The 20933-nt window shown below is 48.0% G+C and overlaps 2 protein-coding genes across 5 annotated transcripts in view; one reads left to right on the top strand and one right to left on the bottom strand.

Moving 5' to 3' along the window:
* Positions 1-1955: 1955 nt before the first annotated feature.
* Positions 1956-4555, top strand: CXCR3 (C-X-C motif chemokine receptor 3). Its single transcript, XM_050776367.1, has 2 exons — positions 1956-2033; positions 3011-4555. The coding sequence occupies exons 1-2, from the start codon at positions 2022-2024 to the stop codon at positions 4103-4105; spliced, it is 1107 nt and encodes a 368-aa protein (XP_050632324.1). The 5' UTR covers positions 1956-2021; the 3' UTR covers positions 4106-4555.
* Positions 4556-6504: 1949 nt separating this feature from the next.
* GCNA (germ cell nuclear acidic peptidase) overlaps positions 6505-20933 on the bottom strand; it is a 39479-nt gene continuing 25050 nt past the window's right edge. For all 4 annotated transcript variants that reach the window (XM_050776341.1, XM_050776343.1, XM_050776344.1 and 1 more), the window contains 6 exons: positions 15878-16936; positions 14797-14872; positions 11247-11391; positions 9543-9681; positions 7534-7738; positions 6505-7228 (listed from right to left, as the gene is read on the bottom strand). In XM_050776341.1, coding sequence (XP_050632298.1) covers positions 7108-7228; positions 7534-7738; positions 9543-9681; positions 11247-11391; positions 14797-14872; positions 15878-16936 — 1745 coding nt within the window. In that variant the 3' untranslated portion in view covers positions 6505-7107. The remainder of the gene's footprint in view (positions 7229-7533; positions 7739-9542; positions 9682-11246; positions 11392-14796; positions 14873-15877; positions 16937-20933) is intronic.

Genomic DNA, 20933 nt, shown 5'->3' with positions numbered 1-20933 from the left:
TTCACAGGTCAGCACTGGGAAACTGTGGTCCCAGCTCCCATCCCTTTTCCACCCCCATAGGTAGCTACTGGCCGAGTCCTGCTCATCCTAACTGGCCTGGTTTCTGGAATCCTTCCTGTTTGCTCCACTGGCACTGCTCCTGACCTCTGCCAGGCCCTCAGTTCCCTCTGGCCTGAACCTGCAGGTGACAAGCTGTTTTAGAGCAAGGAGAGTCACATCTGTCCACAGGAGGGGAAGGGCCTTGATGCCTTGCAAGTATGCATCATGTGAGTAGGTGTAAATTGAATTCCAGGCCCTAGCCTAGAGGCTTTGGTGGAGCAGTCTGGCTGAAAACTGGCCCCAAGACCATGGGCTAGCATTTGCTTCTCTCTCTCTCTCTCTCTCTCTCTCTCTCTCTTCTCTCGTCTTTCTCTCCCTCCACCCCTGCTTTCCAACTGGGGGAGAGATAGAAAGAGGAAACTGCTTGGGAGAAGCAAGTTACAGGTAGCCTTGCCCACTGATAATGAGAAGAGGGCAACAGGGAGGGGAGAAGAGGGTGAAGGGGAGCGCTGAGGGCAGGTGGGGAGAGGAACTGTTCACCACTCTCCGCCATAAAGTGACTGATGTGCTCTACCAAGGCTGCCTTACAGCTTTTCCTTAAGGTCAAGAGGTTCCTATGGCCTCCTCCCCAACCCCATCCTTCTTGCCCCAGAAGCAACTGCTTTTATGAACTTGTGGTCTCTCCCATCCCTGTTTTAAACTTTGAGAACAAAGAGTGTTACCCAAAACAACATGGTATTGATTTTGCAGTGGTTTTTAGAGTTTATGTAAGTGGCATCAAACTATACATGGCATTCTGTAACTTGCCTCTTCTACCATGTGATCGTTGGCTTTTCTAGATGCATCCATGTTAAAATGTGTAGCTTTATTTCATTTGTTTTTAACTGCATGAATATATCATAGCTTATTCACTTAAAAGAAACTGAAGACAGTGTCATGAGTAGGAAAAGGAGAATCAGACAGCCGTGGGATCAATCCTCACGCCCACCTTTAATTGCTGTATCTGGGGAAGGCCTGTCCCCTTTCTGAATCATCCATGCAGATAACCCCGCACTTCACAAGTGAGTTGTGTGGTTGGAATAAGGCAGTGTCAGAGAAAGCACCTAAAGCAATGTCTAGCACATAGCAAGTTCATTACTGGTAGTTCCCTTTCCTTTTCTCCATTGATTAGCAGGGAGGGGCGATGGTAAAGAGCTAGATTTAGGGTAATGACTTTTTAAAAAATATTTTAATTCCTTTTTAAGAGACAGGGTCTCACTCTGTCACCAGGCTGGAGTGCAGTGGTACAATTGTAGCTCAAGGCAGCCTTGAACTCCGGGGCTCAAGCAATCCTCCTGTCTCAGGCTCCCAAGTAGTTAGGACTACAGGCACATGCCACCATGCCTGGCTGGCTTCTTTTAGTTTTGGTAGAGATGGAGCCTCGCTATGCTGCCCAGGCTGGTCTCAAACTCTTGGCCTTAAGTGATCCTCTTGCCTCAGCCTCCCCGGTAGCTGGGATTACAGGAATGAGCCACTGCACCTGACCGAAATTTTTAAGAAGGTGGATCTCCTCTACAGACTTATTTCTCTACCCAGTCTTTACAATCATGCAAAGATCAACTCAAGATCAGAACAGATGAGTTCCAATCTATGGAGCACTGACCCTACCAGTGCAGGCAGCAGGGCTGCCCTTCACTTCTCAGCTGCACTGGTTCTTCTTCGGACCTCTCTTCTCAAAGGACCTGCCCCCAGCCAGTCATCCTCTGCCCAGCTTTTCTGGTCCCAAGCTTGTGGCCAGCTCCTCCAGAAAGGCTTCACCCAGCCACGGAAACTCTGCGGCCTAAGGTTTAGGGAGGTCTGGTAGAGGTAACTCCCTGGAAGAGGCTGCTGCTGAGAACTGCCTGAAACTCTCACTTCCTCTGTGACTGCAGGTTTCCAACCACAAGCACCAAAGCAGAGGGGCAGGCAGCACACCACCCAGCAGCCAGAGCACCAGCCCAGCCATGGTCCTTGAGGTAAGTGTTGCTGCCCAGCAAGGCCAGGACAGAGTTCGAAGTGGAGAACCCGGGGCACTAGGGGAATACCACGGCTCGCCCACAGCCCAGGGTCACCACAGGGTTGGGTGAGTAGCTGGAGGCTGCATGGGTTGTGGCAGAAACAGCACTGGGGAATTGGGAACCCAGCTTGGCCACTGACCCTGGGTGCCTCTCCTCTCCTCTCTGGCTTTGGTGTCTCGTCTGCAAAATGGGGGAGGGCAGGGGGCAAGTAGACTCAAAGGCTCCCTTCAGGCGACTTGGAACTTTGACTCTTGCGTGCTGGATTGAATTGGCACTGGGGAGGCCTGCAGGTCCGTAGTGCTGGGGGTGAGGGGATAAAGAAGATTCCTTCTCAAGCTCAGTGGGGGATCCCCTCGTGGGCAACTAAATGGCCGTGCAAGCCTCAGTGTAGGGAGGGGGAAGGACTGGGCAGACTGCATGCATTTGGGGGCGTGGTGACTTGTAGAGAGGCCACACGGGGAGAAGGGGGCAGGAAGTTGGGGTCCCCGGACAAGGGCCGAGGAGGGAAGAGGAGGGTCAGTGACTGGAAAAGGGGATTGTGGAGAGGCGCTGGGGAGGAAGGTGATTGAACTATGTGTTGGGGGTGGGGCACTGAGGATACAAGGCAAGCTGTGAAGGGAGAGCGGGGAGAGCGAGGACAGTGGGCAGAGAGGGCTCTGGGCACCGGGGGGACGCTCTTCCTCCTGCCCAGGGGTCCCTGGGCCTATGGGATCACCCAGAAGAGTTCAAGAGAAGGAGTCTTTGAGAAGGGAAGTTACCATTCCAGAGCCCAGGCTGAGCGGATGGAGTTGAGGAGGTATGGCCCTGGAAGACTGGCGGGGACAGTTATAGGAGGAGCTGCTCAGAGTAAATCACAGTCTAAATCAGACTCAGTCACAAAGGAGTTCCTGGCGGGCCTTTACACAGCCCCTTCCTCTGCGTTCCCTCCCTCACAGGTGAGTGACCACCAAGTGCTAAATGACGCCGAGGTTGCTGCCCTCCTGGAGAACTTCAGCTCTTCCTATGACTATGGAGAAAACGAGAGTGACTCGTGCTGTACCTCCCCGCCCTGCCCACAGGACTTCAGCCTGAACTTCGACCGGGCCTTCCTGCCAGCCCTCTACAGCCTCCTCTTTCTGCTGGGGCTGCTGGGCAACGGCGCGGTGGCAGCGGTGCTGCTGAGCCGGCGGGCAGCCCTGAGCAGCACCGACACCTTCCTGCTCCACCTGGCTGTGGCAGACACGCTGCTGGTGCTGACGCTCCCACTCTGGGCAGTGGACGCTGCCGTCCAGTGGGTCTTTGGCTCTGGCCTCTGCAAAGTGGCAGGTGCCCTCTTCAACATCAACTTCTACGCAGGGGCCCTCCTGCTGGCCTGCATCAGCTTTGACCGCTACCTGAACATAGTGCACGCCACCCAGCTCTACCGCAGGGGGCCCCCGGCCCGCGTGACCCTCACCTGCCTGGCTGTCTGGGGGCTCTGCCTGCTCTTCGCCCTCCCAGACTTCATCTTCCTGTCGGCCCACCATGACGAGCGCCTCAACGCCACCCACTGCCAGTACAACTTCCCACAGGTGGGCCGCACGGCTCTGCGGGTGCTGCAGCTGGTGGCTGGCTTTCTGCTGCCCCTGCTGGTCATGGCCTACTGCTATGCCCACATCCTGGCCGTGCTGCTGGTCTCCAGGGGCCAGCGGCGCCTGCGGGCCATGCGGCTGGTGGTGGTGGTCGTGGTGGCCTTTGCCCTCTGCTGGACCCCCTATCACCTGGTGGTGCTGGTGGACATCCTCATGGACCTGGGCGCTTTAGCCCGGAACTGTGGCCGAGAAAGCAGGGTAGACGTGGCCAAGTCGGTCACCTCAGGCCTGGGCTACATGCACTGCTGCCTCAACCCGCTGCTCTATGCCTTTGTAGGGGTCAAGTTCCGGGAGCGGATGTGGATGCTGCTCTTGCGCCTGGGCTGCCCCAACCAGAGAGGGCTCCAGAGGCAGCCATCGTCTTCCCGCCGGGATTCATCCTGGTCTGAGACCTCAGAGGCCTCCTACTCGGGCTTGTGAGGCCAGAATCTGGGCTCCCCTTTCACCCACACAGTCTGACTTTCCCGCTTTCCAGGCTCCTCCCTCCCTCTGCTGAGCCAGTTCTGGCTCTCCCCACATCCTCGCTCCCGGGACTCACTGGCAGCCCCAGCACCACCAGGTCTCCAGGGAAGCCACCCTCCCAGCTCTGAGGACTGCACCATTGCTGCTCGTTAGCTGCCAAGCCCCATCCTGCCGGCCGAGGTGGCTGCGTGGAGCCCCACTGCCCTTCTCATTTGGAAACTAAAACTTCACCTTCCCCAAGTGCTGGGAGTACAAGGCAGAGCATAGAGGGCGCTGCCCCACGAAGCCGCAGCCCAGGCCTCCAGTTCAGCAGTGACTGTGGCCATGGTCCCCAAGACCTCTATATTTGCTTTTATTTTTACGTCGAAAATCCTGCTTAAAACTTTTCAATAAACAAGATCGTCAGGACCAGGGCGTGTTCGTGCATCATTACAGCCAGCCCACCTGGGCTCCAGGGGCACTTCTGCTTCTCCCTGCCTGGCCCTGGGTCTGTGCCAGCCCATCCCGCCTTCATCAATGTCTGTCTGTAGCTTTGTCTCCACCCCCGTGGGCACTCCTGTTCTACTCACAGGGAAACACCCAAGTACATGGGTGCAGAGTGACCAGTTAGGCAGCTGGTTGACATAATTGGGGAAGGGGCCATCAGACATGAACACGAGAGCTCTGCACTCCAGCAGCTCAGGACAAGAGGCAAGATGTGTACGAAACTACTGAAACCCAGCAGCCTGGGCCATGGGGCAAATAAGTGGCACAGTGAACCCACAGCTCAGGGCACTGAAGGTTGGAGCCATTTGGGAAGGCTTCTTGAAGACTTAAAGGGCAGGTATTTTCAGGCATAAGGGAGGGTAGTAGCAAAGGTGGGAAGGCTGAAAGTAAGACTGAAAGGTTAATTTGGGATCAGGTGATGATATTGGAGACCATTCAGAAGGCCCTACTGGTTTTTCAGGTGAGTGATACAAGCGCTTACTAGGGAAATGGCTGCGGGCTTGAAGAAAAGCAAGGCCAGATGCTTGCCAACAGTCATTAGCACACAGCCACCTGGAGGCGGGCTGTGGGGAGCATTTTTCCAGGGCTATCAATGAGGCTGAAGTGAGGGGAAGAAATAACTGGGGTTTCCCAGAAAGGCAAGTGACAGGGCTACTGAGTTAAAACAGAAGGTGACGGGTGGGTCTACTGCACTGTCAGTGCCCCCTAATTAAGTCACCAATGTGCTAGGATCCAGTTTCACAGGCCAGCTGGGCCCCTGCTGAAACTTCAGATACGGCTGGAGGTGGGAATGGGGAGGAAGAATCTCAAGAGTTAGCTGGGGAAGCTCGTCCCACCATATAAACACACCATCCCGCTTTGTGGCCACTAGACACTCCAAGCTTTTACAAAATGAAGAAAGGCAGGGAAATGACAGAACGCACCCTGCCTAGAAAAAGTATCAGGGTAGTCAAGATGCTTGTGGCCGGCTGAAAATGTGGCCTCCAAGACGTCCACGCGCACCACTGCACTCCAGCCTGGGCGACAATAAATAAATCAATACATACATACATGAAAATAAAAGCGAAAGAGGGAGGCAGCAGGGGAGTCAGAGAGGGAACTGTTGCTGCCTCTGGAGGACGGGACCATGAACCCAGGAAATGTGAGCAGCCTCTAAAAGGCAGAAAAGGCTGGGTGAGGTGGCTCACACCTGTAATCCTAGCACTTTGGGAAGCCAAGGTACGTGGATCACTTGAGGTCAGGAATTTCAGACCAGCCTGGCCAACACAGTGAAACCCTGTCTCTACTAAAACTACAAAAATTAGCTGGGCATGGTGGCAGGTGCCTGTAATCGCAGCTACTCGGGAGGCTGAGGCAGGAGAATCACTTGAACCCAGGAGGCAGTGGTTGCAGTGAGCCAAGACCGTGCCACTGCACTCCAGCCTGGGTGACAGAGTGACTCTGTCTCGAAAAAAAAAAAAAAAAAAAAGGAAAATACAAGGCAACAGATGCTCCCCCAGAGCCTCCAGGAAGGTACACAGCCCTGTCAACACCCTGATTTTAGCCCAGTGGCACCAGTGATGGACTACCTGACCGCCAGAACTGTATATGTGTGTTGTTTTAAGCCACTATGCTTGTGGTAATTTGTCGTGGCAACCATAGGAAATGAATACAATGTGGATCCCAGTCCATATCCTGAATTGCTCCAAGAAGTAGGGAGGCTGCTAAGTCCTTATGGGCTGTCACAGAAGCCAGAGAGAAACACGGAGTGCAGCGTACTCCTCTAGACAAGTCCTGGAGGGCTTCAGATGTCCAGAGTCTTGGACAAAAGACCAGAGCGTCTGTTCTGCTCTAGGTGCAGGGAGTCAATGAACAGACTTTGCTAACAAGTGAGATGCAGAAAACTTTATTTCTTGATTACATGGCTCAGATAGTTTCAATCAATACCATCAGCAACGAATTTTATGAAACACGTTTGTCTTTCCTGTCTACATAGATGTCACAGTAGCCCTGGTATTTAAGTGTTGCCTCTAAAACTTGTCCTCTTTCCAGCGTTCTCCTCTTTCTCTCAACCTGCCACTCTTGAAAACTCACTTTTCTTTTGCATTTTGTCCTACATGTGAAAAATATGGAACTCAAGTAAGACCCAAGGTAGATCCCAAGGGCTTCAGAAATACCCTGTCAAGGGCACAGAATAGTTAGCAACAGAGTCCCTGGTTAAGATCAATTATCATTAATAACATGAATCTTAAATTCTAATACTACTTACTTAACAGTACCTAAATTCTAATATTCCTAACTTCACAAAAACAAATTTTTCTAAAACTTCTTACCAGTAAAGGATATAGCTCACATGAATATACTCTCAGATAACTTTAAGAATTCTTCACTGCCTTGTAATTCCTGCCAAGTGTTTTCATCATATCCCCGTGGCTAATCCTAGCCATCTCCTGCTTAATTTTTCTATAATACTTCTGCACATACACAGCAAATGGTCATACGTGGGGCACAGTACGGGTCCCATGTTTCTGAGTTAACGGCACCATGACCAGAGACCCCTTGCATTTGCCACAGAAGAAGCGGCTGGTGTCCAGCGATTTGGTGTAGCGGCCAATCCTGGGAAGGAAAGGAACAACACACAACAAAAGAATCAGTCACTGCACCTCAGCATCGGCTCTGAGATGTTGGCCTTGGGCCCAAAGCAATAATTTTCTCTGGGTTGTCAGAGACCCAGGCACCAAGTGGCAGCAGTGGTCAGACCGGCTCAAATTACTGAAGAGAAAGGAGAAAGAGAACATGGAAAGGAGGAGAGAGGTTCTCCTCCTCAATTCAGACAGCCATCTACTTATGAAATCACTCAAGAGCCACTTGGAGGCCCCAGCAAAACGTAACTGGGAAAAGTCTGAGGAGAAGAGTCTTACCTGGTTTTGCACCCAGTACATTCATAATGGACCTTGTAGTTAATCTTATAGTTATGGCAACGGGTGACCTTGGGCAGCTCCGGGTGTATCCTGTTGGATTTCCTGGCATAATACTTCCATGTGTCACCATGAGAATCACGGATACCATCAATCAGCCAGGAGGCAGCATGGCATATTTCATGGATCAAAGTATCCCGGATTCGGTCTTGAAAGAAGAATGAAAAGAAATTGTGAGCACTAAAACCAATACTCTTTTTTTTTTTTTTTTTTTTTTCTTTTTTGAGACAGTCTTGCTTTGTCGCCCAGGCTGGAGTGTAATGGCGTGATCTCGGCTCACCGCAACCTCCACCTCCCGGTTTCAAGTAGCTGGGATTACAGGCGTGCACCACCATGCCCGGCTGATTTTTTGGTCTTTTGTTTTAGTAGAGACGGGGTTTCGCCATGTTGGCCAGGCTGGTCCCGAACTCCTGACTTCAGGTGATCCACCCACCTCAGCCTCCCAAAGTGCTGGGATTACAGACGTGTGCCACCACACCCGGCCCCAATCCTCTTCTTATCTGCTACCCAACAACCCCTCGACTTTCAGCCCCACCAGACACAAGGTTATCTTACAGAAGCACATGCAGGTAAGTATGAGTGTTACCTTCCCAGGATTCTCAAAGTGAATAGTGAACCTACTTCAACCCGATATTGTTTACGGCAAAGAGCCTTCGGTGAGCAGGTCTTTTCAGAGCAGCTCCAACATGCTCATTTTTTTGTGAGGCACTTCTAGAAAAATATCCAGACAAGATCTAGTTTCTGCCCTCCAGGAACAGAGGTGGACAGGGTGGGGAGCAATCGCTATGGCCGTGGGATTTGGTTAGAAGCTCCTGGCCGGGCGCGGTGGCTCAAGCCTGTAATCCCAGCACTTTGGGAGGCCGAGACGGGCGGATCACGAGGTCAGGAGATCGAGACCATCCTGGCTAACCCGGTGAAACCCCGTCTCTACTAAAAAATACAAAAAACTAGCTGGGTGAGGTGGCGGGCGCCTGTAGTCCCAGCTACTTGGGAGGCTGAGGCAGGAGAATGGCGTAAACCCGGGAGGCGGAGCTTGCAGTGAACTGAGATCCGGCCACTGCACTCCAGCCTGGCTGACATAGCGAGACTCCGTCTCAAAAAAAAAAAAAAAAAGAAGCTCCATGGTGAAATTGGGATCTCAGGGGTTCTTACTAATTGATTGAATTTAGAAAGGCCATTCTGGGTATGGCAAAACATGAGTATATGGCACATTTTTAAAAACATTTTGGAGACTGAGTCTTGCTATGTTGCCCAGGCTGGAGTGAAACTGCTATTCACAGGTGTGATCATAGTGTACTACAGCCTCGAACTCCTGGGCTCAAGCGAGCCTCTCACCTCAGCCTTCCAAATAGCTGGGACTACAGGTGTGTGCCACCGCACCCAGCCTGTGGTATGTTTTGAAGGCCAGTGTGAAGACAGCCTGTCTGGGGCGTGGGCTAGTGGTAGAATACTGAGAGACAAGATTGGCCAAGCCAAACAGGAGCACATTACAATGGCCTCAAAAGCCAGGCTCTAGGCCTTGAAAAGCCCTGGTTTCTCAGCAGGAAAGCAATGTAGTTACATATGGGAGACGAAATGGAGCAGGGATGAGGGCCTGTCCTTGGATGGAGGCACAGATAGAGAAGGAATGGTGAGCTACTGTGAAGGAAGATTTGGTGACTGGCTAGACATAGGGGACCTTGAACCTCAGCTCCTGAGAGAATGAAGATGCTACTGCTGGCAAGGGGGAAATGCAGAGAGAAAGGCAGGCCTGGTATAAAGATCGATGGGTTTGATTCACAGGGATGGTGAGACATCCAATAACTATGTCCTCTAAGCAACACACAGCATGCCTGCCCACCCAAGAATGACAGTTCGAGCTGTGACACAGGCTACCAGCTAGGAGTGATTTCATAGGCACAGTGTCAGAAGGAAAGAGCATAGTAGTGAAGCTACCACACTCCTGCCATCACCTGCAGAGTCGCAGACTTTCAAGCCAATCTGGATCTCGGCAAAGCGCTGCCTCTTTGGGTGCCACATCTCACCAGTGCTGCATGAGCCAGCAGTTTTCAACATCTTGTTATTCCAGCCTATCCGTAGTTTCTCTGGCAGCTGAGAATGAAAAGCAAATGGAAGGAATCAGAAAGCAGTTTTGTTTTGTTGTTGTTTTTTTGAGATGGAGTTTTAGCTCTTGTTGCCCAGCCTGCAGTGCAATGGCGCAAACTAAGCCCACTGCAACCTCTGCCTCCCAGGTTCAAGTGATTCTCCTGCCTCAGTCTCCCAAGTAGCTGGGATTACAGGCGTGCACCACCACACCCAGCTAATTTTTCGTATTTAGTAGAGACAGGGTTGCACCATGTTGATCAGGCTGGTCTCGAACTCCTGACCTCAGGTGATCTGCCTGCCTTGGTCTCCCAAAGTGCTGGGAATACAGGCGTGAGCCACCATGCTGGGCCCAGAAAGCAGTTTTAAGCAGACCAGAAAATATTAACTCCAGAGTTTTTTACCCTCTAATAAAAAGGAAAAGGAACTTTCTCCCCCAGGTTCTTGGCTCACAGCAAGTTTGAGAAGAAATTTATTCAAAGAGAATACAAATCAAAACATTCTGAGGAGAATAAAAGCCGCATTGAAGTCTGGGTAAAGACAATAAACAGGCAATCGGGACACAAGGGAGACTGATAGAACATGTGAGTGCAGGACTTGGGCTCTCTTGTCCTTGGTGCAGCCAAGGAGAGAAGGACAACCCTGCTGAGGTGGGCAAGGCTGAACTGAAAATGCAACTCAGAACACTTCAGGTTCCACCCATCTGATGTGACATCACTGTCATCCGGAAGGGCACCAAAGGCTGGGGAACCTTTAGGAATATGTAAGAACTTCCCTCCATAAAGTGTTGTCACCAGAGATGATAAAGTCTGAAAAATCTAATGACTAATAGGTCTCTCTGCCTCCAGATTTTATCCAATCCAGTCCATACCCACAGGTTACTGTCAGGTTAATTTCTTTCAGCAGGTTAATTTCATTCACTCCCTGATGCACCCCATCCCTGTGCAGTGCTGCCTACTCACGTAAATTTCACCTCCTCCAACCTGATTCCCAAGGCCCTCCAGTATCCAGTCCTACACTATCAAAAAATAAGAGCTTACTATGTCCTAGACCCTGTTCTAGGCACTGTATGTGTATTAACTTATGGAAGGGTAACAATAATCCTGTAAGGTAATATGTACCGTGTTGTCCCCATTTTACAGATGAAGAAACTGACGGAAACTGAGGTCAAGTAACTTGTTCAAGGTCACACAGCTCTTTTTCCATTATCCTTCCACAAGAATCCTCTCTTCCTGATTGTCAAGCCTCAACTCTCCCTCTCCCCCATCCTGTTGTTCTCGCCACTTACCATCCTTTAAGAAGCAGAGTCTCACTTCCTCCAGGTAATCTTACTTCCTGGCTGTTGAGGCTCTCAGTGATTTCTCCCTCTGCTGATCTCCTGTGGTAATAGCCATCTGTCCTATACATTATAACTCATACACATTCTCTATTGCTTTCACCTGTGCCAGGGCTCATCTCCCAACCTCAACCGCCTCTGCTCAAGGGCGGGAAGTATATATGGTTAGTGCACCTCACAGCACCAAGAGTACTGGTGTATAGTAGGTGCTCAATCAGTGCTCATTCATTGATCCTACCTTTTTATCACAGACGGATCTGTTAAACAGATCATAGATTCTCCGAACCAATTCATCCCTATTTCGCTTTAAATTTTTTCCAGAGTATTTCTTTGATTTTTCAAGGCCATGCAAGAAACATCCAGGGACTTTGCACTTACGAGTCCTGTAAAGATAAATTCAGCTGAGGTTTATGTAGCTAAAGAGAGAGAAGGAATGCACATGTAAGCGTCTTGTCAAGACCTGTCGCTCCCTCTTCCATCCAGCTCCTTAGATGAGGGCATTTCCCAAGCCTTCATTTGCAGCCTTTTCTCTTCACTCTTTGCAACCCTCAGAGGTATAAAGCCCATGGTTTCAACCTCAAAGACACTTATCCCCACATCTGTATCTGCACTCTGGAGCTCTCCTGAGACCTAGTTCTGAATTTACAACTGCCCAGTGCAAACTTCCAACTGACTAACACGAATGTATCTCCAGCTAAACATGTGTTCAATTATCAAACTTGTGTTACAATTGGCTGAACAACCTCAAAGACATTTTTAAATTCCTTTTCTCGGCCGGGCGCGGTGGCTCACGCCTGTAATCCCACCACTTTGGGAGGCCGAGGCGGGTGGATCACGAGGTCATGATATCGAGACCATCCTGGCTAACACAGTGAAACCCCGTCTCTACTAAAAATGCAAAAATTGGTCGGGCATGGTGGCGGGTGCCTGTAGTCGCAGCTACTCAGGAGGCTGAGGCAAGAGCATGGCGTGAACCCAGGAGGCAGAGCTTGCAGTAAGCCGAGATCGCGCCACTGCACTCCAGCCTGGGCAACAGAGCGAGACTCCGTCTCAAAAAATAAAATAAAATTCCTTTTCTCTCTTTATTGGGCACAGAGACAGACTATCTTCTTCACACTTTCTCTTCAGCCCCTCCTTTCCATCCCCCTGGTTCCTACTCTAGTTCAAGTTCTTGTCCTACCCTTTATGCCTGGATATGAGAACATTCCAATGTTCCTTACCTCCAGGCTCTTTCTCTTCTCATCCAATCACACACACTCCTCCAGATTCATTTTCGCAGACCATGCTCCAATTACTGTCCCCCTCTGGTTTTTCACTGCCTGGCCTGACATTCATGGCCAGGGTCAACCCTGTCCAAAGCTCTATTCCCAGCTACCACTGCCACTCTAGCCAAAGTGGGCAACTTAAATGTTTCCTGGACACAAATCGCAATTTCCCACATTTGTGCCTCGGCACAATCTATTTTCCCACGGCTTACAATGACTACATCTCCACCACTACTGAGAATAACCATCTGCGCAGCACTTTATCATTCGCAAAGAACTTCCTTTTGCATTGTCATATTTAATCCTCACAACCGCCCTTCAAAGAAGCTATTACTATTTTTACGATCTCCACTGTGCTCAGAGGTCAAGTGACTTGCCCAACGGTCACAGAGACAGTGAATCTCCTGATCCAAATCTCATGGTCTTTTGATTAAACCACTATCGCTGCCCCATCTTTCAAGGCCTAATTCAAATGGCACAGAGAATAATGCTGAGCACATAAAGGACTCATGCTGCAATAACTACCATTTAAACAGAAGCATTTTTATCTTAGCTGGAACAGTCCACTAAGTCCAGAGATGAGCCCAAAGAGCTGGAAAGATAAAAGGGGAGCAAACGCAGCAAGTTTCTGACTTAACAGAACTCCTAAGACTGAGATTTTGCCAGAACAGTTATTAACCCTTAAGTCACAAACTAAACCCTACGTGAGGAAGTTGGGCTGCAGAGAGGGGAAGTACCAGACAAGGCAGAGGTTACGGAAGGGTCTTCATCCCAAGCCTGAAATGGGGGACTGAAATATTTCTGCCTCCAGTTACTTAGGTCTGAAAGCAAACTTACATCAGTATGTAAGGTGGCAGATGCAAACCTGAACCCTCTGCAGACTTTGGCAGAGCCCAGACCCCTGTGTGTTGGTGCTCACAGAACGCCAGCCTTGTGGCTCAGCATACTTTCACCTCAAGGCCTGTGGCTCTTTACTGCAGACTGAGCACCTTCACATCACAGGAACCGACAAGACCCCAAACTGGGAAAATCAGACACTATGACCAGCAAGCAGCCTACACAGGAACAATGCTAAGCATAACAGGAAGCCTCCAGACGACACAGGAAGTGCTAAACAACAGTTAAGAGTCCAAATAGGCTAGCCTCCTTTGGATAATGCAGACTGACAATGACACCAAGGGACAGCTTTTCCCTTCTTTTGTCACGCTCCAGCAAAGCAACCTGGGAGCTACCCAAGACACATGTCCCTGGAGGCAAAGTAGCTTAAATATGTAGTTAGGAGCCTGGAGCAGAAACCTTCCTGAAAGGGGATCCAGCTAAAAGAGCACTTGGCAAGCTGCTACCGGCTACCTCAGCCAGTGCAGAAACAGACAGCCCTTCTGTTCAGGTCCAGGGTAAGCTGGTGCCCCTATGCCTGACATAATCAGTCTTTTTCCCCTCCCTTAAGATATACTTATTGTCCCCAAATATTCGTTAAAAAATAACATAGTCCTTCAAATACATTCCTTGTCTTGTAAGACAATTCAGATGTGAGTATACATTACTCTTCAATGAAAGTAAAAACAAAGAAAATTATGCAAATTAGCCGGGTGAGGTGGTGGGCGCCTGTAGTCCCAGCTACTCAGGAGGCTGAGGCAGGAGAATGGCGTGAACCCAGGACGCGGAGCTTGCAGTGAGCCGAGATCGCGCCACTGCACTCCAGCCTGGGCGACAGAGCGAGACTCTGTCTCACAAAAAAAAAAAAAAGAAAAAAGAAAAAAAAAATTATGCTTACTATATCAAATTTTTAAGGGAAAAACTAAGAAATTCCTGGAATCTAAATAAGAAAACACATTAATTTTTTGCCTTAAGTATTAACATGTCTTTGGTCTACAGGATCAGTTGTTGTTTTCAGTATCAACTATATATAGCTTAATAAAAATAAAGGAATGATAAGCAATCCATTTCATCCTAACATTTAAGCTGAAAAATTCATAAGGATATACATAGTAGTAACAGTAACTGGGTTCAGCCAAAGCACTAGAAAAACCTGGAAGACAATCTTGACCACTCTCCCTCCAACTCCAACAGATCAATGTGTTGCTTCTGCCTTCTCACCATTTCCAGTGCCTTTGCCTTGGTTTAGCATAAACTGGTGGCCACGAAGCTATATCAAGCCTGAAAAAAAGTGTCTTGCTTGGCTACACATAGTTCTTTGATCTGAGTTGAAGGCCATGGGCAATCTCAGAGGCCAGAGCTGCTGTGGGTGCAGAAAGGCCCCCTCTACCCAGGTAACTGCAGGCACCTTGGCGGAGAGCCCATGCCCAGCCTCAGAGAGTGGGGAAAGAAGTGGGAAGGGAGCCAGTGGGTGGTATTCTCCCTTGCTTGGGCCCTCCTACTGAAGGACAGAAATCTTGTCCCCCCATTCCATCCCAGCCAGACTCCATCTCCTTATAGACAACCCCCATCCAAGTGCCCAGTGGACTGCCCAGTGTGACAACTGTGCAATAAATTCCTGTTCAACGGAACATGGGTAGTACATACCTAGTTTTGCGTTTTTTAACTTTTGCCGCACCGTGTTTCTTCTTTGAAGGTCCACGCTTCTTACGTCCTTTACCAGCTGAAAAAATAATAGGTTACTTGTACCCCAAAAATTGGTACCATCAAGAGACTAACAGAAAGGTAAACCCAAAAGGAGCCCTCACTGCCAAGCCCAGTGCAACATCTCTAAACAAAACTGTCTGAAGTGGCATACTGCCGCTGTCATCATTCTCAACCATCTCACCCACGTGAATTACAGAGCTACCAGCAGCATGAGCTGGGCAGGATTCTGTCACAGGCACCAAGGACTATGAAGGTCCAGGAGTGTGCCCTTAGGAAGCTAGGTGGTGTGGGCAACTGAAGCGTGCACAGTCGAAGGGGTGGTACGGTACAGCTCACACACCTGCTCCGATGAGTGGCTCATATCCTAGGCAGCACCTTCACTCAGTGTGCAGGGCAAGGCAGATCTTTCTGCCTGGGCCTAGGACCCATCCTGCCAGCTGCTCTAGCTAAAGGCTTATGTATCAATAGTCAGTGTCATTCATATATCCAAAAAATTTATTGAACCTCTATCACGTGCCAAGCACCAGGCCAAACCCTGAGAGAGAGTAAAAGATGAGGAAGAGTCCTCCCACGAAGAGGCTCACAGTCTACCGGGGCGGGGTAGGGAAGGGGAGCGACTCAGGAACATATTCTAACAGTATGACTAGTGCTTTCGTAGAGATGGGCTCTAGAACTTTGGTAACTCAGGAGACAGGAGCCACTCTGACTCACGACTTCATAGAGGAAGTGATCATTGGGCTGGGTCCTAAGAAAAATAAGACATCCTCAGAACAGAAAGTTCAGGGAGACAGCACTCCAGGCTAGTGAACAGCAGATACCAAGATACAGGAGCATGAGAAAGATGTGGGCATTCCTCCCCTGTTCCCAGAACCATCACTGGATGGATGCCTCCTTGGGCCACAAGGAAGTTGTTGAAATGGCACAGGGTTGACAGGGAGGACAGGCAGACTGGATAAGACAGGCACATTCGGCAGGCAAGGCACATTCAGTGGGACAGGCGTACTTGGCATGACTGACTTACCAGGTGTCACAGATACATTTTTGGTTTTTGCCTTCCTCTTCTTCAGTGGCTCCACTATATTTTTGGTCTTTGCCTGCCTTTTCCTCAGCGGTTCCACAATAGTTTTGGTTTTTGCCTTCTGTTGTTTTAGTGGCTCCACAATAGTTTTGGTTTTTGACTTCCTTTTCCCTGATTGTTCCACCACAGGTGCAGGCTCTTCCTCAGCTGGCAGCTTTCTCTCTGAAACTTCAAGGTTAGCCTCAGGATCATTTGGTGGTTCGCTGAGATTCTCACCAAGATTCTGCTCACCAGCATCATCAGATGAATCGTGCTGGGAGACAGCAGCCTCACCCAGCTCTTCTTCATTTGAGGCAATCTGGCCTTCATTACACAAATCTTCTGCTGGCACAGGAACTTCCAAATCATTACTATTGTTGTCAGGAACTTCCAAATCATTACTATTGTCGTCGGGAACATCTGAATCATTACTGTTGTCGTCGGGAGTTCCCGAATCATTACTGTTGTCGGGAACTTCCGAATCATTACTGTTGTCCTCGGGAACTTCCGAATCATTACTGTTGTCGTCGGGAACATCCGAATCATTACTGTTGTCGTCGGGAGTTCCTGAATCATTACTGTTGTCGTCGGGGGTTCCCGAATCATTACTGTTGTCGTCGGGGGTTCCCGAATCATTACTGTTGTCTTCGGGAGCTTCCGAATCATTACTGTTATCGTCGGGAACATCCGAATCACTACTGTTGTCATTGAGAACTTCCGAATCACTACTGTAGTCGTTGGGAGCTTCTGAATCACTGCTGTTGTCGTCGGGAGCTTCCGAATCATTGCTGTTGTTGTCGGGAGCTTCCGAATCATTGCTGTTGTTGTCGGGAGCTTCCGAATCATTGCTGTTGTTGTCGGGAGCTTCCGAATCATTGCTGTTGTCGGGAGCTTCCGAATCGTTGCTGTTTTTGTTGGGAACTTCCAAATCATTACTGTTGTTGTCGTCATTGTCATCATCACTAATAACTATTGGAGGTTCCTGGATGGCAGGCTTCACATAACAACACTCTGGACTCTCATCTGAAATTCAAGAGACACAATCATATATGAATATACTCCCTCCACCACCTCCTTTATACACTGAATTTCAGCAGATTATTTCGCACAAATTAAACAAGACAGGAACTGTGGCGTTTCGAACAGCAGTTAAGAATCAATTATTTTAAAGGGGACACCAACAAATGGAAAGATTCCATGTTCATGGATTGGAAGAATCAATATTGTTAAAATGCCCATACTACCTAAAGAAATGTACAGATTCAATACAATCCCTATCAAAATACCAATGACATTCCTCACAGAACTAGAAAAAAATTATCCTAAAATTTATATGGAACCATGAAATGCCCAGAATAGCCTAAGTTATCCTGAGCAAAAAGGACAAAAGTGGAGGAATCACATAACCTGACTTCAAATTACACTACAGAGCTATAGTAACCAGAACAGCATGGTACTGGCATAAAAACAGATAACATAGGCCAATGGAATAGAATAGAGAACCCAGAAACAAATCCACACACCTACAGTGAACTCATTTTAGAAAAAGGTGCCAAGAACATACACTGGCAAAAAGGAAGTCTCTTCAATAAATGGTGCTGGGAAACTTGGATATCCATATGCAAAAGAATGAATCTAGACTCCTATCTCTTGCTATACAAAAACCAAATCAAAATGGACTAAAGACATAAATCTAAGACCTCAAACTATGAAACTACTACAAGAAAACATTGGGGAAAATCTCCAGGACATCAGTCTGGGCAAAGATTTCTTGAGCAATACCCCACAAGCACTGGCAACCAAAGCAAAAATGGACAAATGGGATCACATTAAGTTAAAAAGCTTCCGCACAGCAAAGGAAACAATAAACAAAGTGAAGAGACAATCCACAGAATAGGATAAAATATCTGCAAACTACCCATCTGACAAGAGATTAATAACTAAAGTATATACAGAGGTCAAACAACTCTATAGGAAAAAAAAATTTAATAATCCAATGAAAAAATGGGACAAAAGATCTGAACAGACATTTCTCAAAAGAAGACATACAGATGGCAAACAGGCATATGAAAAGGTGTTCAACATCATTGATCATCAGAGAATTGCAAATCAAAAAACTATAATGAATGACCGGGCATGGTGGCTCACACCTGTAACCCCAGCAGTTTGGGAGGCCGAGGCAAATGGATTATCTGAGGTCAGGAGTTTGAGACCAGCCTGGCCAACATGGCGAAACCCAATTTCTACTAAAAATACAAATATTAGCCACGTATGGTGGTGCGTGCCTGTAGTCCCAGCTACTTGGGAAGCTGAGGCAGGAGAATTGCTTGAACCTGGGAGGTGGGGGTTATACTGAGCTGAGATCACACCACTGTACTCCAGCCTGGGTGAGAGTGAGAGTGTCTCAAACAAAACAAAAGCCAAAAAAAAAACTATAATGAGGTATCGTCTCACCCCAGTTAAAATGGCTTTTAGCCAAAAGACTGGTGAGAATGAGAAGAAAAGGGAACCCTTGTACACTGCTCGTAGGAATGCAAATTAGTACAACCACCCTGGAGAACAGTTTGGTGGGTCCTCAAAAAACTAAAAACAGAGCTACCATACAATTCAGCAAACCCACTGCTGCATACGTACCCAAAAGAAAGAAAATCAGTATATCAAAGAGATATCTGCACTCCTGTGTTTGTTGTAGCACTGTTCACAATAGCCAAGATTTGAAACAACCTATGTGCCCATCAACAGATGAATGGAGGTCGGGCACGGTGGCTAGTGCCTGTAATCCCAGCACATTGGGAGGCCAGGGCACACGGATCACTTGAGGTCAGGAGTTTGAGACCAGCCTGGCCAAAACGGTGAAACCCCATCTCTACTAAAAATACAAAAATTAGCGGGCCGGGCGCTGTGGCTCACGCCTGTAATCCCAGCACTTTGGGAGGCCGAGGCGGGCGGATCACGAGGTCAGGAGATCGAGACCATCCTGGCTAACACAATGAAACCCCGTCTCCACTAAAAATACAAAAAAATTAGCCGGGCGTGGTGGCGGGCGCCTGTAGTCCCAGCTACTCAGGAGGCTGAGGCAGGAGAATGGCGTGAACCCGGGAGGCGGAGCTTGCAGTGAGTGGAGATCGCGCCACTGCACTCCAGCCTGGGCGACAGAGCGAGACTCCGTCTCAAAAAAAAAAAACAAAAAAAAAAAAAACAAAAAAAAATTAGCCAGGTATGGTGGAGGGTGCCTGAAGTCCCAGCTACTCAGGAGGCTGAGGCAGCAGAGTCGCTTGAACTCAGTAGGCAGAGGCTGCAGTGAGCTGAGATTGCGCCCCTGCACTCCAGCCTGGGCAGCAGAGCAAGACTCCGTCGCAAAACAAAAACAAAAACAGATGAATGCATAAAGAAAATGTGGTATATATGCACAATGGAGCAATGGAGTACTGCTCAACCATAAAAAAGAATGAGATCCTGTCACTTGCAACAACATGGATGGAACTGGAGGTCATTATGTAAAGTGAAATAAGCCAGGCACAGAAAGACAAACTTCACGTTTTTTTCGTTGCTGTTGTTATTGTTGTTTGAGACAGAGTCTTGCTCTGCCACCAGGCTGGAATACAGTGGCACAATCTTGGCTCACCACAATCTCTGCCTCCCGGGTTCCAGCAATTCTCCTGCCTTAGCCTCCCAAGTAACGGGGACTACAGGCGCACACCACCACACCCAGCTAATTTTTGTATTTTTAGTAGAGATGTGGTTTCACCATGTTGGCCAGGCTGGTCTCGATCTTTTGACCTTGTGATCCACCTGCCTCGAACTCCCAAAGTGCTGAGATTACAGGCGTGAGCCACCACACGCATGTTCTCATTTATATGTGGGGTCTAAAAATGAAAACAATTGAACTAATGGAGATAGAGAATAGAAGAATGGTTACCAGAGGCAGGGAAGGAGAGTGGAGGGGTGTGGAAAGGCAGGGATGGTTAATGGGTGCAAAAAAATAGAAAGAATAAGATCTACTATTTAATAGCGCAACAGGATGACTATAAGTCAATAACTTAACTGTGCATTTTAAAATAATTAAAAGAATATAACCGGATTGCTTGTAACACAAAGGATAAATGCTTGAGGAGACAGATACTGCATTCTCTATGATGTGATTATTACACATTGCATGCTTGTATCAAAACATCTCATGTACCCCATAAATATATACATCTATTATCTACTCACAAAAATAAAAAATTAGTTTTTAAAAAAGAAAGTTATTTTATATTGTTTTTCCCTCTATTTTTTATTTCACTGAGAGCAGTGACAGATCAAATAGCAACCAAACTCATGTGGCAATTTTCAAATCATAGCCTCTAAGTAGCAAGATGTAGTAGTTGCTCCGGGCTTCCTAAACACAGGTCTATAGACTTGAATATTTTCACTGGTCCACAGCAAAATAAGACAAATTAGAATAATAAAGTGGTATTTTTCCCCCATCAAGTTAAATTTCTATAATTTAAAGGACTGTCCTTTATTTTGTGATTACGTCTTGGCTAAACTTTTGGTGTTCTTTACAAAATTACAAAGATAGTAAATGGTAGCTGAAGTTTTTTTTTTTAATTTCCTTCATTAGACAAATTAAAAACTGACAACTCTGTGTTGGTCACCAAAATTTCATTCTTTAAATTAGTTCATAAGTGCAAAGCTCTCAGAACCACTGATATGAGTCAGGAGTACGTCCTGATGTCAGCACTCTCTGAGAGGCCTCAGGAACATTTGGAACATCACAGCCTGCACTGAAATGAAGGCCAGTGTGTCTGACGCCACACACTCTTTGGAGTCTGTTTGGAGCTCCAGTTCTAGCTTTCTATGATTCTGGATGTAAAAAAAAAAATCTAAAAATCTAAACCATGGCATAGGCAAGATGTGAAAGATATACTTATGGTGCAAAAACTCTTTATCCTAAAACTGCAGATTTGAGACAATATATTTTGAGAATCTTATCTGTTACTTGAATTAACTGTGAAAAAACTTCAAATATGCAGTA

The sequence above is a fragment of the Macaca thibetana genome, chromosome X (assembly GCF_024542745.1).
Source record: "Macaca thibetana thibetana isolate TM-01 chromosome X, ASM2454274v1, whole genome shotgun sequence".
NCBI classification, from domain to species: domain Eukaryota; kingdom Metazoa; phylum Chordata; class Mammalia; order Primates; family Cercopithecidae; genus Macaca; species Macaca thibetana.
The sequence above is the reverse complement of the archived record's forward strand: the minus strand, read 5'-3'. Positions and strand labels throughout refer to the sequence as shown.